This window comes from Clytia hemisphaerica, unplaced genomic scaffold (genome assembly GCF_902728285.1).
Source record: "Clytia hemisphaerica strain Z4C2 unplaced genomic scaffold, Clytia hemisphaerica genome assembly, whole genome shotgun sequence".
Classification (NCBI taxonomy): domain Eukaryota; kingdom Metazoa; phylum Cnidaria; class Hydrozoa; order Leptothecata; family Clytiidae; genus Clytia; species Clytia hemisphaerica.
The window spans coordinates 388,781-402,711 of NW_027104055.1; the positions used below are offsets into that span (position 1 = coordinate 388,781).

The 13,931-nt window shown below is 34.0% G+C and overlaps 1 protein-coding gene across 1 annotated transcript; it reads right to left on the minus strand.

Moving 5' to 3' along the window:
- Window positions 1-1,171: 1,171 nt before the first annotated feature.
- On the minus strand, window positions 1,172-11,925 carry LOC136812180 (protein FAM184A-like). Its single transcript, XM_067068662.1, has 12 exons — window positions 10,866-11,925; window positions 10,171-10,349; window positions 9,155-9,646; window positions 8,694-8,815; window positions 8,227-8,362; window positions 7,565-7,777; window positions 7,106-7,259; window positions 6,172-6,299; window positions 4,788-4,972; window positions 3,403-3,556; window positions 1,865-2,086; window positions 1,172-1,281 (listed from the first exon to the last, which is right to left on the minus strand). The coding sequence occupies exons 1-12, from the start codon at window positions 11,899-11,901 to the stop codon at window positions 1,258-1,260; spliced, it is 3,045 nt and encodes a 1,014-aa protein (XP_066924763.1). The 5' UTR covers window positions 11,902-11,925; the 3' UTR covers window positions 1,172-1,257.
- Between the last annotated feature and the right edge of the window lie 2,006 nt (window positions 11,926-13,931).

Sequence of the window (13,931 nt, forward strand, 5' to 3'; positions counted from 1 at the left end):
GAACTTTCCCGAAAATAATAAAATATACAGGATTAAAAAAATATTCAAACTCGGTTGGCAAAAAAACTATATATCCATATAATAAAAATCAGTATAATCATTTGAGTATTTACATTAAATAATTCAAGCCGGTTAGCAGGATAAGAACAAGGAGAATGTGATTTTGGTCCCTAGAGGAAACCAAATTTAGCATATTCGGTACATTTTGCCGGGATTTACCAAAAGGCCCCCAGCGGTAATTTACGATATCACGCATTTTTGTGTCTTCAATCACGATCACGAAGATCAGAAAAAGATTTGGATAGCCACGCATCCCTTTGAAAAAGTCCAAATCACACATCACGGCTCAAAAATCTTTCAAATCACGATCACGTTTTGACCTCTCATCACGCAATCACGAGAAAAAAAATTCCAACTCACGTAATCACGCTAGAAAAAGTCCCTATTATCACGCCATCACGAAACCCGCTTAGGGGCCTCTACCAAAGTGCGGAAGGATTTAAAAACTTATCCCGAATACCAGAGAGAGAGAGAGAGAGAGAGACAAATAATGTCATATATAGACTATGTTACCCTGGTCATTGAAAGAGAAAAAAATTAGAGTAGGATTTAAGGCTAGAGGAGACCAGGGGGCAATAAAGAATTTGGACCATAGTACAGTGACGACTTTTAGACTTAAACATGCACGGAAATCACTCATACAGTGCGTCCTATAAAAAAAGCGGACAATTTTTATATAAAGTAAATTCGTCAAAAGTCATCATCTAAACTTGGCCTAGAATAATTTTGAAAAAAGATTACAATTCTCTGTCCAATCAATAGATAGCCAACTCTAAAGATGATTGAATATGTGGTTTGTGAGATTGAAATATTTAAGTATATACCTAGTTAGTCATAAAATTTGGCATAAATTATGAGAATTTTACTTTATATAAAAATTTATCCGCTCTTTGGGACACGCTGTATTGTAGAGAAATGCACTATTTTTTATGAAGGTAATCATTCAATATTCAAGATATTGATAAATTGGATCAAGTTCATTGTTTGAATCATTTTACCTTCAACGTACATTAAAAAGGCGTTTTGCCAGGTTAGCAATTGCCAACATTGAATTTCTAGAGTACGTGAACACCTTCTAGATCCGTCGATGCTAAAATGCAATGAATTGTATCACCTGATTCCAAAACAATGAACATTTCCTTTTCTCTTTGACAACATCTGATTATTTTATCATCATTATGTTACCTCTCTGCAGCATCATCTTTTTCGTGAGCTTTTCTTCTAAATATGGAGAGAGAAATTGGGGAGGATATAATATACCTATACCATGAGCTATAATTAGCAAATTTTACTATATGAGTCACTTAAGTATTTTCAGATGAGATGGAGTTTTTATAAGATACTTTAATAATTAGTCATTTGAAGTAATAATAATGACGCGTTCTTTAGAAATAGTAACAAAATTGTTTTATTTCTGGTTAACGACCAACCAAATCAAATAAGAGCTTGTAAAAACTCCATCTCGTCCCAGTATTTTCACCTTGATAAAACTCAAATTTATGTTGAAAATCCCAATCAACCGTCGAATTGTAGCAGATTTTAAAGCATTTTGGAATGGTTTAGGCGAAAGTAACCCATTGAGAGTAAAAGTGTTGAAAACATTTTTGATTTAAATTAAAAGACTTTCTCAAGCTGCAGGATCACACCTTCCATTGTTTAAAACAAAATAAATAACTGAGCCGTTCAGCTGCTTCCAGTTTGGTTCTTGTTCTAGTTTGGCCTCTTTAACCCCGTTTTCAAGCATGCCGAAGGCACCCCTTTCCTAAACTGATTTTTACAAGAAAAAATACGACAAAAAACTTACCCTTGATAATTCAACTGGGTTCATGAAACCAACTTTGGGCGAATTACTGAAGACTTTGTTGAAATTCTCTTCACGGTTGACCAGCTCTAACTTATAATATTTCTTTTCGTCGTTTAGTTTTTGGCAAATAAGTTCTTGTTTTGTCAATTTCTCTTGCAGTTGATTGATATATAAAACGTCCTCATCTCTTGAAGGGCGTTGTCTGTACTTCTCCTCAGTCTCCTTTAAGAAAAAAAAAGAAGATGCTGAATGGACCTACCTGATGATGAAAGTTACATAGCAATGCGAGGAGAAAAATGAAAAAATATCAGTCAGAAAATATAGCATTTAGCGAAAATGCATAACGCAATAAATTCATCATTGATTGTTGATGGGGGACAGGGAAAGATTGTATGGAAAAAATAAATAGAAAGTTCTGGTCGCAAAAATCAGTTTTATTGACAATTGAATCATGCTTGATGGTGAGCATTGTTATCAATAATGTTTTTGTGTAAAAAACATAGAAATGAATATAAGGAAAAAATCCAATGAAAATCTGCAAACACGGCGATTTCCGGCATTTTCAACCGGAAAAAGTTTTTTCTCAAAAATCGAACTCGGCCATGTTTTGGGCATTGTTAATACGCATCTTTGAGCAAAAAATCAGAAAAAAACCAATGATAAAATCTTGAGAAAATGCCAAAAAAACAGTTTTCCGGCATATTTCCGGTATTTTCGGCCGGAAAAAATTGTTTTTTGAAAATCGGGCTTCGTCACATTTTAGGTATTGTCATTTTGCATCATTGTGCAAAAAATCAGAAAGAAACTATGAGTCAACATTGAGAAAAGCTATATTTTCTTATTTGGTTAAAGGGAATTTCCCCAAAATACGAAAATCCGTCTTTTAAGGCGAATAAAAATTTTCCGGGAAAAACCACTTCAGTCATTCTTTAGAGAATTTTGCCCTCCATCTTTGTACAAAAAATCAGAAAAAAGTAATGACAGGATTTTGCACAAAGTCCAAAAAAACCTATTTTAAGGCAGTTTTTGGCCCAAATTTGCCCAAATATATTTTTTTTCGAAAATCGGGCTCCGTCACATTTTGGGCATTGCCATTTTGCATCATTGTGCCAAAAATCAGAAAAAACTAATGAGCCAATCCTGAGAAAAGCTGGTAACAGACGGACGAACGGACGAACGGACGGACAGACGGACGGACGGACATCGGTTAATTTATAGGACCTCTACCCCACCGGGGTAGGTCCAAAAAGAAGATAATTAACTTCAAATTTTTAGCCTTTACTTTGAAAGTATGTATCAAAGTATCGTTTTTTTTTTTGTTCCTACCTTCTGGCGGTATAATCTAGGGTTTTTAGTGGGAGGCTAAGGAACCTTTATTGCTTATATATTTGTTCCGTTTAAAAAATATTAAAAAATAAGGTATTGCAAGGATTCGCTTATTTTTCTAAAGAAATTTCCATTTGCGAACACAATAAAAATTGCTTCTTTTTACCGTGAATTTACCGAAAAATAACAGACACAAAGAAAACATTACAAACCTTCAACATAAAGGACAACGCATCAACTTCTTCTTGTAATTTACACTTTTCTTGCGTCCAATCATTGTTTTGATGACGTAATTCGTTCACATGATTATGACGTAATGTTTGTACAGTTTTCTGGTGGTCCTCGGTTAATTCTTCTTCGCGACACCTGAAGCGATAAAATATAATACGCAAAGGTGATGAGTTTCAATTTAGTAGTCACCCCTACCTGAAGATTGTAGTTTCAATAATCTATTGAGGGATGAAATATCCCCGAACAGCTGGCATGGAAGTTTACTCACAAGCACAAGTAAATACCTTGATTTTTACATATTTCTTACATATGCATTTAGGACGGGATATTCTATTCCAAAATTTGCTTAAATTACAAAGAGCTTGTAAAGATAACCACTAGAGAGTTTGGGCAATACTGTGGCTTTAACTTTAGATATGAGGCATATGGTATAACTGTAGGTTACGCATAGCCAAAACTACTTTGTACAGCTAAACAATTACAGTAATTAGATCTATTAGATCTACTATAATATTGATGCTAATTAGGAACTGAAGTTGAAAAGGTGCGTGGACAAAACATTTCAAATCTAATTAGCTTAAACAAATTAGATGATCCATTATTAGATCAATTATGACTGATGCCTTGTAGTTAGGTTCGCAGGCTGAAGGTTGAAGAAAGAGCTATACGAGTGCAGATGTACAGATTATAAGGAAATGCTTCTTAGTTGGATTTTTAGTATCTATGAAGCTTTCTTTTACATAATGTCGAGTTTTCAAGTTAAATAAGAGATTTATTTGAGTTTATTGGTAGATTCGACCGTTGAGAAACAATATGGGTGGAAGGTATATTATAGATCAAACTGGGTATAAATCTTAATTTTAAACTAATTAAAAATAGCTTGATGACTTTATCAACACAAGAGAGGTATATCGGAAAAAGCAGTATTCTACATCCCCCTATGCCCTATACCACAAAAACTTTCAAGGAGAAACGGGGGAACAGCGAACATGACTATTTTATCAAACATTTCAACTCTTTTTGATTTAAATGCATTTGGCGAAGGAAATGGGATTGCATCAAAATCTGTAATCTGATTCAACCTTCTAATTTTCTCCTCTGTGCAACTGAAAAGACCTGCATGCTAAATACAGGACGTAAAGTTATGATATAATTTTACTTTTTAAGTTTAAATAAAGATTGATGATATTCATGACGTAATGTTGTCTATGGAAAGACCCCGGTTTTTGCCAGTAGTAGCAAATTTTATACAACATTTGTCTAGTTTAAATTTGCCACAAATTTGGTAAAAACCGGGGTCTTTCCGTAGAAAACATTACGTCATGAATATCATGAATTGGGAAAAAATTATGGGCGTAAAACAAACCTCATTCTGGAGTTACATTCACGCCTGATGCTTAATATTTCTTCCACTTTTGATTCCAGTTCTTTTCGTATAGCAGTCACTTCACTTTCTTTGTTCGACAGGGAATTCTGTAATTGCTGTGATTGAATTTCTAGCTCACTCATCTGTTGTGTTAGTTCACTTATCTTCTTTGCATGGACATCGAACTAAAAGGTCAAAATTATAAGAAAAAAACCTGGGGGTGTGGAGAGCTTGATTCAAAAACGACGCACGGCCTCAAATTAGGCCTTTGAAATCGGACCCTTACAGTGCAGAGAAAACTTAGTAGTTGGTATTAGAGAGCTATTGCATTATAAATTAATATATACGCTTTTTATAAGAATATTCATGAGTGATTGAGAGCATTTTTAACTGTAAATTTCCCATAATCCTCAAGTAAGGCTTGAAACTTTCATAAAAATGCCATTTTTTATTTCAGGAATGTATTACGCGTTAAATTTAGGTTGAATTTGGGTCCTAACTTAAGAATAGCGCAAGAATAATTTAGGATGATTTTCCATCAAAAGTCAAGACTATCCATGATGTAATGGAAAAACATCATTTTTATTAAAAAACACGAGAACAAAATAGAACTCAATTCTAAAATTTCAGAAAATTTTAAGCCAATAAAATTTTTGTTGACAGAACAGTATGGTAGCTCTTGTGCGCCGGCATATGCCGAATATACGCGGTTCCTTTGCTCTGACGGAATAATCACGTCTCTAAAAGATTAGATTAATTTTCTTTATTTTTTTAACACACAACAATCAATGAGTTAATAACACTTTCCAATGAAGACGGGAAAAAATCTTCAATAAAGCAAAGGTGTGAATAAAATCGAAACAAAACCTCTTTTCCTATCTGAAAGTAACCCTTACAGTTCGATGAACGATTTTAAAACAATGTAAAAGCTAAAAATAAATAGGTTTTCAACAAAATAAAAATAACGGTGGGTGGAAGAAAGTTTCCGCCACAAAAATCCCAAATCGATATTTCGTTAGAGAATAGAATACCGCTCGAGTGGGCGAATCCTTTTGGTAAAAAGAAAACAAAATCATAATTAAAATTAAATTGATGACTTTAAACCACTCTCTTTAAATCATTCTGTTTTGATTCGTGCATTCATTTTCTCTCAAAGGGAATATCTAAGTGTTCAGTGTTGTTTTTAGCCTTGGCTTCAAGCATAGTCCCGACACATTGGAGAGATAGCACCCTTCACTTTTGAGCAAAGCACATTTTATTTCAAAATTTCCTATAGTCTAAAAAAACTAGCCTTTAAAATTTTGACTTAACTTTGGCCAAAACGTAAAATTTTTGTTGACAGAAAAATGGAAAAAATGAACTGAAGAATGGAAAGAAAACATACCTCTTTCTGACGAAGGTCTTTACTGGTTGAGAGTTCATCTTTCTGAGTTGTAATCTCTTTCTCGAAGTCTTTCATAATTTGCTTCAATCGCTCTTCGTGCTGAATTTGTAACACATTTTGCAGTTTTTCTGAAATAGTAACATTCAACAAGAATGGAATATAATCCGTGTGTGAACAGATCCTCAGTACAAAATAAAGATTTTATTAAAACGCACCCTTTTTTCACAAAAGGAGCATAGCGATGCAGGTAAAGAAAGATCATACCGCGAAAATTAAAACTCGTGAAAATTCCAGAATGAAAAAAACCACGAAAATAAAAACCCGTGAAATGCAATTTTTCGGATATTTTTTCGACCGCGAAAATTAGTTTCCCCGAAAATTAGTTCCAATAAGGAAATGATTTTAAATTTCAACTTAGTAGCAGTTGGTTCATCCTTTAACCAGAATTTATTCTACCGTGTCTTTAACTTTGAGGGTGACATTTTCATATTATTTAGAGTTTTCAAAAAATAAATTAATCTTAAATAATCTTTAGAACTGTGACTTGCTAGAGAAAAGACGACAGTTCGGGTGTAGAAAATATTTTAGGCGTACAAACTTTCGCGACCATTAACTTGTAGGGAAATCACGAAATTACAACATAGACTTTCGCGAGTTCTTTCACCAAAACTTTCATCAAACATTGTGAAGAGTTAAAAATTCCAATTCAATTAAAAAGGTTTCCTTTGAATTTAAAAAGATTAAAAGCATACGATCAAATTGACTGAAGTTTCAACTAGGAGTGCAATGATTTTCAGCTTTTTAAAGTAATCTTTTTAACGCGAATCGTTATTTCAAAAACATGCACTTTAATGAAAAAGGCTAAAAATCGCGAAAATAGCTAAGGTAAGGTTTGCGTTTACGAAATATTTTGTACGTCTAAAGTAACTTTTACCTTTTTCAATTGCAAAATTCCTTTTTAGCTCTTCACTCTCTGCTTTCTGTTCAGCAACCAATTGACTTTTTAGCGACGTCAGCAATAATTGATTTGATTTGTGTAGTTCTTCAAGTTCACGCTGATGATCTGCTGAAATGGTCGACATTTCTTGCTGTGTAATAGAATTAAAAGCAATATGTAAACATATGGCTATGGAACGTTCTTAGGCCATAGTAACACTTTTTTCATTACTGGGCTAAAGGTTTTCCTTTTAAGAATTATTGCCAAAGAAAATGTGACTTTATGATGAATGACTATCCCATCCCAAAAGAGTGGTAAATACGGGAACCAAATTTTCAAGTCTTTTTCAACACCTGCTCAGTTGAGCGGAATATGAAATTTCAAACAAAAATCTTCGTCCTAACTTCATCTTGACTTTGTGTTTATTCATTCTGTTTTAAAGTTTCAAAGTCGAACCTTCATCATCTCGTGCCATCCGTCCTCTTTTCTGGTCATTTCTTCGACAGAAGTGTCCTTGAGTGTACTCAATTGTCGCTCAAAATCATTTAACATCTCCTCTTTTTGTTGTTCAAAGGCCTTCTTAAGATCTGTAATTTCTTGTTGGTGTGTCAGGTGCTGGCTTGATAAGCTTTCACGATTTCTATCTTGTTTTTCGGATAACATTTTGAGCTGTTGAAAGAACAAAATAATTCGATGGAAAATGTATTTTTGTCACATTCTTCATATTACGAAATTATATAAGAATTCTGAAGAATTGAAAAAGAGATGACAATTGGTCGACTAATCTGTGTCACTGACATTATTTCAGAAATCTTTAATTCTTATAGGGCCACTGAAAGATGGTAATATCTGATAAATTCCCGAGTCTACAGCATATTGACACTAGATCAAGAAAAAAGTCAACGTCACCTTTTCGACTGTAGCCGCGAATTACCGCGCAGGCATTTTTTTGTCCGCTTTATCCCACTAAAACCGTCCCAGTCCATTTTTCGCACTTATAGACAATAGAAAAATGTGTCAAAAAAGGATTGAATCGAGTTTAAGGATAATCAAATAATTAAGTGGCACGCGCCTGACCACGCGACTACGGTCGAAAAGGTGTATTGATTTAACATTACGTCATTTTGTAAAAGCAGTATCTCGTTTTCTTTATGTTGTCTCGTTTGTTCTGACTCTAGTCTCATCTTTTCTATGATAAGGTTGTGCTGGGTGATTTTCTCGCTTAACTCTTTCTGGTGAGCTTCAGTCAAATTCCTAAAAGTAAATGTCATAAAAAAATTCATACACGTTTTGAATGAAGCCTTCGGATGATGTTCTTAACTTAAGTTTATAGCCTAAAAGAATTGTTAACATGTTCTTATTTTCACCACTTTCACAAAGAAATTGGTTGCTTTGGAGTACGCGAAGCATGTTCTTAACTTATTCTTAATAGTTTGGCTCTTGTTCTTATATATTATAATTTGGAAAAAATTACCATGAGTGAAACTTGAATAAAAGTTGTTAAGGGCAAAATTTGTTAGTATTAGCAAGAAAAGAACAGTTAACACCATTTTGCAAGGGAATTCATTAGTGATTCTGAACAAACCTGATATTTTCGGAAGATTCTTTTTGCATTAGTTCTTTGATTCTTTCTATTCGTTGTTGAAATTCTTGTTCTTTGTGTTTTTGTTCCATAAGAAATTGTTCTTTCTCGTTTGAAGCACCAGACTATAAGGAAGTTTAACTTTTAAAAAATACAACTCGATTTGTTTGTAGTGTTTGTAGATTGTTGATTTCTATAAATGGAGATGGATAAAAGAAAACCTAGTATATATGTATTTTCGAACTACACTCGAATCTGTCGTTGAGTCACCAGAGTCACAACAAAACATCTAGAAATCCATTTTGTGCCTTGGCAAAGCATGAAATAGACTCTCGTATGGTTTTTAATGGTCAATTTTACTGGTCAAATTATATCCTGTTTAAATCGAGACATTTCCCAAAGATGTTCTTCCTAAGATCCTTAGAATATACGAAAACCCAAAAGACCAAATGCTAAAAAATTACCTGGGTATCAGCTAGAAGCTTCTTATAATCATTGTTTTTCTCCATAGCACTGCCCAGCATACTCTTCTGGTCTTTATACTGTTTTTGAAGCTCGACTAATTGACGATTCGAATCGTGTAGCTTACTGTTGACAGTGGATAATGTCTTGTTTTGGTGGTCAACCTCCTTTGCCTTGGATGAAAGATTTTCTTCCAAAACCTTTAGCTGTGAGTTAAGATCATTGATTTTAGTATCAAACTCTAGTTTGATTGCTTGTTTATCTTTTTCGAACTGTTCCAAAAGCAAGCTTTGTGTTTCTTTCAGGATTCTTTCGGATTCCTCTTTAAAACGTGAGATGTCTTGTGTATGTTTCTTCTGTTCTTTAGCTTGCTCACTGGTTTGCTTTTGTTGTAAAGTTTTCAAGTCTGTTTGACTCTTATCTTCAAGAATTTTAATTTTTGATTGAAGTTTTTGGATTTCCAGTTGAAGATTGTTAACGGTATTGAATTGGTTCTAAAAGAAAAAGGATAGAAGGAATTTTCAGAACGGCAATCCCAGAATTGATGAGGTCTATTTTGGGACAGGTGACCCCCTGGATATTTTGTTATCCAGACCACCCTGGACGAAACACCTTCCAAACATACGGGGGAGGGGGTACAGACTATTTCTTAAAAATGGCCCAAGCAAATCAGATCTGGATTCTACATTATTTTTAGAGCTTGTTTGTAAGTGAACGACGAGGCTAAGGGAAGTATTCAAACAACTTTAGTCTGAGCGACCTGAAGGCCCCTCTTTCAAACTAGATTCAATTTAGCCTTAAAATCCTTCTTTTTAACTGCTGAGTGTTAAGCAGTAAGGCATCATTTACTATGTTTTAGTCTTTGGTATGGCCCGGCAGCCTGGGTTTGACACCAACAAACACTCTAGCCGAGTGCTCTACTTTTATAATATGGTCACTAATAACAATAATGTACTTCTTTATCAAAAAAAAGTGAATGGGAAAACCTTTGCATGAAAATTGGTAAAGATTATCAAACCTGAATTTCATTCTGATTTATTTGATATCGATTGTGTTCACTGTCAAATTTGTCTTTCCATGTCACCACTTCCTTTTCTAACAATGAGCATTGTTTTTCAAGTTCCTTTTTATGGATTTTTGTTTCGTTCAACTCGTTTGCTTGAGAATCCAATTTGCTTTTCAATTTGACAAGAGAAGCTAAAAAAAAATGAAAAAATTATCATGTTTTTAATTTTTTAAAGAATAATAAATTTTGAATTTAGCTCTACCTTGGACCTTGGTATAGATCAATTTTTCACCACAAGTTACTAATGTTGTTAAAAAATTATCAATTATTTTAAGTACTTTTACAAGAAAAAGGTACTATAAGGACATAGAGCTGAGCCAAAGATTTAAGAAAATGCAGGCTTCACATACTGTAGAAATTTCACGTTTTCACTTCACGTTTCTGCCAAAATTCCACAAAAACATTCAAAAAGTGCTGAAATAAGAACTCATTATACACTTGATGTTTGATGATGACTACATTTAGTTTGACAGATGGTGTTTAACTGGTGTTTAGTTTCATATTATAGCTTGAGTTATAAATTGAACAAAAAAGTGTCTCAAAGTTTAATACAATTTCAAAGGAAAAATTTTATATTTTCATTGAGACTAAATTATGTTTCAATTCAAAAGTGTAGTGAAATTTTAAACATAGAAATCAACACGCACCTTCTTGTTGTGTCTTCATTTGATCAAGATTGGAAATCTGTTTTGAAAAATCGTCAGTGTTTCGTCTCCTTTCTGATTCTATACGTTCCAAATGGACAATTTTCTCTTTGAGTTCCGAATTGACAGAAGCAAGTGTCTTTTCAAAATGATTAACTTGTGTTTGTAAATTTGTGTTACTTGCTTTCATCTCTTCGTTTTCTTCTTCATTTTGACTGAGAGATTTCTCTAAGAATCGAATCCTATTAATAAATTCTGTTTTTCTCAACTCGAAATCTTTGATTAATTTTTGTTTTTCATTTTCAAGTTTTTCAAACTCATTTGTCTTGATTTGGCCTCCTAGAGAGGCTAATTCCCTTGCATGCAACTGCTTCAATTTCAAAATTTTGTCTTCATTTTCGATTAGGATTTGATCCTTTTCACCAAACCAATTTTTACGATCAATTTCATATTCTGCTCGAATAGATTCGATGGTGTCCCTCAATTCATTTTGCTTCTCTTTATTTCTTAAAACTTCCTTTTCGAATTTCTCTTTCATAACAGCTATCTGCTCATGTTGATTATTGACTTCACTTATTTTCCCACGTTTAGAAGCATCTAGATCTTTCTGAAAAGATGAAAACCTATCCAAAAGTTCACCATATTCTCGTTTCCTCTCCAACAACTTATTCTGTAAATCCAATAATTTATTCTCATAATCAGTTCTCAAACTATTCTCATTCAATTTTGACCTCTCAACAGTTTCTTCCAAAATTTTCTGTAATCTTAAATTTTGTTCTTCAGTCTCTTTCAAAACATCAGTTGATTTTTTTAATTGTTTTTCAAAATTTTCATACTCTTGGTACTTGGCTTTGCATGAAAAGATTTGGTTCTTGCTTTCCTCCATTATTCTTGTAATATTAGCTTTGTATTCCTTTTTCATGTTTGCAATTATAGTGTCACTTTCTTCAGCTCTTGAATTTAAATTGTAAATTACTTTTGTCAATTGTGCAATTTTTTTACACATTTTTATGTGCATATCATCTGTGTAGTCCGCCATTTTTGAGGTTTTTTTCTAAAAAGATGTGAAATCGATTAAAGCACCAAGTGGTCAATCAAAACACATAAGATTTCATTACTGTATAAGGAATGACCAACTTAACTTAAGTCAATTCGCTTCAAGTGTCCTGATTTGCCTGCTATTTTTCAACCAATGCTCCAATTCAAACAAATCATACATACCGTTACAAAGATAATTTAGAGTACTATAACTTTTAAGAGTCTTTGAAAATGAAGATTGGAAAAAATGAACTTTTTAGCCTTGATACTAGTAACGTTATTTTTTGGTGTAGAGATACTTTGTCCTGTTTACATGTGCGGAATTATTTATACTCTCACGTGTAATCAAGGCCTAAAAATTGAAGTGCTATCAGAGGAAATAAATATCAGAATTTGGTTGGCTGATTAGCCTGGCTGCTGCACGTTAGCAATTGGTCATTTGTTTCATTTAAGTTTTCAAGTTTTATTTAATTGTCTTGGGATCTTGAACTTGATTCAGGTAACTCTCATCCTTGTTAAAATTGCAAATACATCCTGTCTGTAGATGACTGACAGTCTGAGAAATCCTCCTACAGAATTGCGCACTTGACTCCCAAGGCTGGAAGCCCACAATTACACAGTTAAGATTTATGCCCGTGTGCACGTGTGCAATTGCACGCTTATGATCCCGTCCCGGTTGAGATTACTTGAGCAGATTAGAGGGTTCAAATTTTTCTAAATCGGGTGAATACATGGTCAAACGGGCAAAAGTTTTTAACACGATCGTTTTCTACAATAAATTTTGAGTACAGTAAGATTAGAATAGGCTTTCTAATTTCAACGAAACAATAGGAAATGTGCTCTCAAAAGTTTATGAAAGATTAATACATGATCAAATCTCAGATTTCTATGAGGACATATTATATGTACAGCGAAAAACAATGTGCATGTAAGAAAGGTTTAGGTACCATGGCTCCGCCCCCCCACTTATTTGGGGGTTGTAAATCTAAAATCGGCCTAAAAGTAGGTGAGAGCTGTCTCATTTTTTAAACTCAGGGGGGGCCTAAAAAAGTCGGGGGACCTGAAGGGCTGCACTAAAGTTCTGGGGGCTAATTACAATAATTAAGAAATTGTAAAAATTTTTTTTTGTTTGGTTTTAATAATCTGTTTTTAAATATTCTACCGTTTTATTTTTATCTGCGTGCGAGAGGGGGTGGTACACACACCACAAAAAGAAGACGTTCCATTGTTGCGAAACGATTCAAATGTTTTGCTTTGAACCTTGAAAGTACTTTTTGCAGGGACCTGAACCTTTAGATTTCAGCTGGAACCTGAACCTTACTGAAAAGTGGGGGGACCTAAAACTTAGGGGGGACCTAAAACTTAGGGGGGACCTAAAACTTAGGGGGGACCTAAAACTTAGGGGGGACCTAAATTTGTTGGGGGGACCTAGAACCCCGTTCGGAGCCATGGTACGCAAGCACTGCTACTAATGCTAACTGAAATCTGGAAAAAAGCCATTGATGATGACAGAAATTCGGAGCATTACGTTTATAGACTTTTCTAAAGCATTTGATTGCATTTCTCACCATCTTTTACTCGCAAAGATGGAAGCCTATGGCTTCAGCACGAATGCTATTATATTGATTGGAAATTACCTTACCAATAGAAAACAAAGGACTAGAATAGGAGACAGCTATAGTACTTGGCATTAACATTTCAGTAGGGTTTCCACAAGGATCCATCCTTGGGCCATTACTTTTCAACATTATACCTAAGAGATCTTTTCTATTTTCTAAATGATACAATTCTAAATTATGCTGATGATACAACACCATTTTCAGTAGCAGACTCATGGGACGAAGTTGAGGAAGAACTAAATACATCTGCCTCCATTATATTTGAATGGTTATCACATAATCAAATGAAAGGAAATGCCGAGAAAACCGAATTCATTGCTAACAACATGTCGATAACGAATTAAGTAGAGCAATACAAGATCAGTTCAAAAAAAATAGTAGTCTTGTTTCCGGAAATCGGCCGGGTGAACTT

What these genes read in the sequence shown, in the direction of transcription:
- LOC136812180 (XM_067068662.1), bottom strand. Translation starts at nt 11,901, where the DNA reads ATGGCGGACTACACAGATGATATGCACATAAAAATGTGTAAAAAAATT. An exon ending in AGCTTCTAGCTGATACCCAG is followed by an intron (nt 8,816 to 9,154) that starts GTAATTTTTTAG and finishes ACTTCCTTATAG; the next exon opens with TCTGGTGCTTCAAACGAGAA. An exon ending in CGTTGTCCTTTATGTTGAAG is followed by an intron (nt 2,087 to 3,402) that starts GTTTGTAATGTT and finishes TTTTTCTTAAAG; the next exon opens with GAGACTGAGGAGAAGTACAG.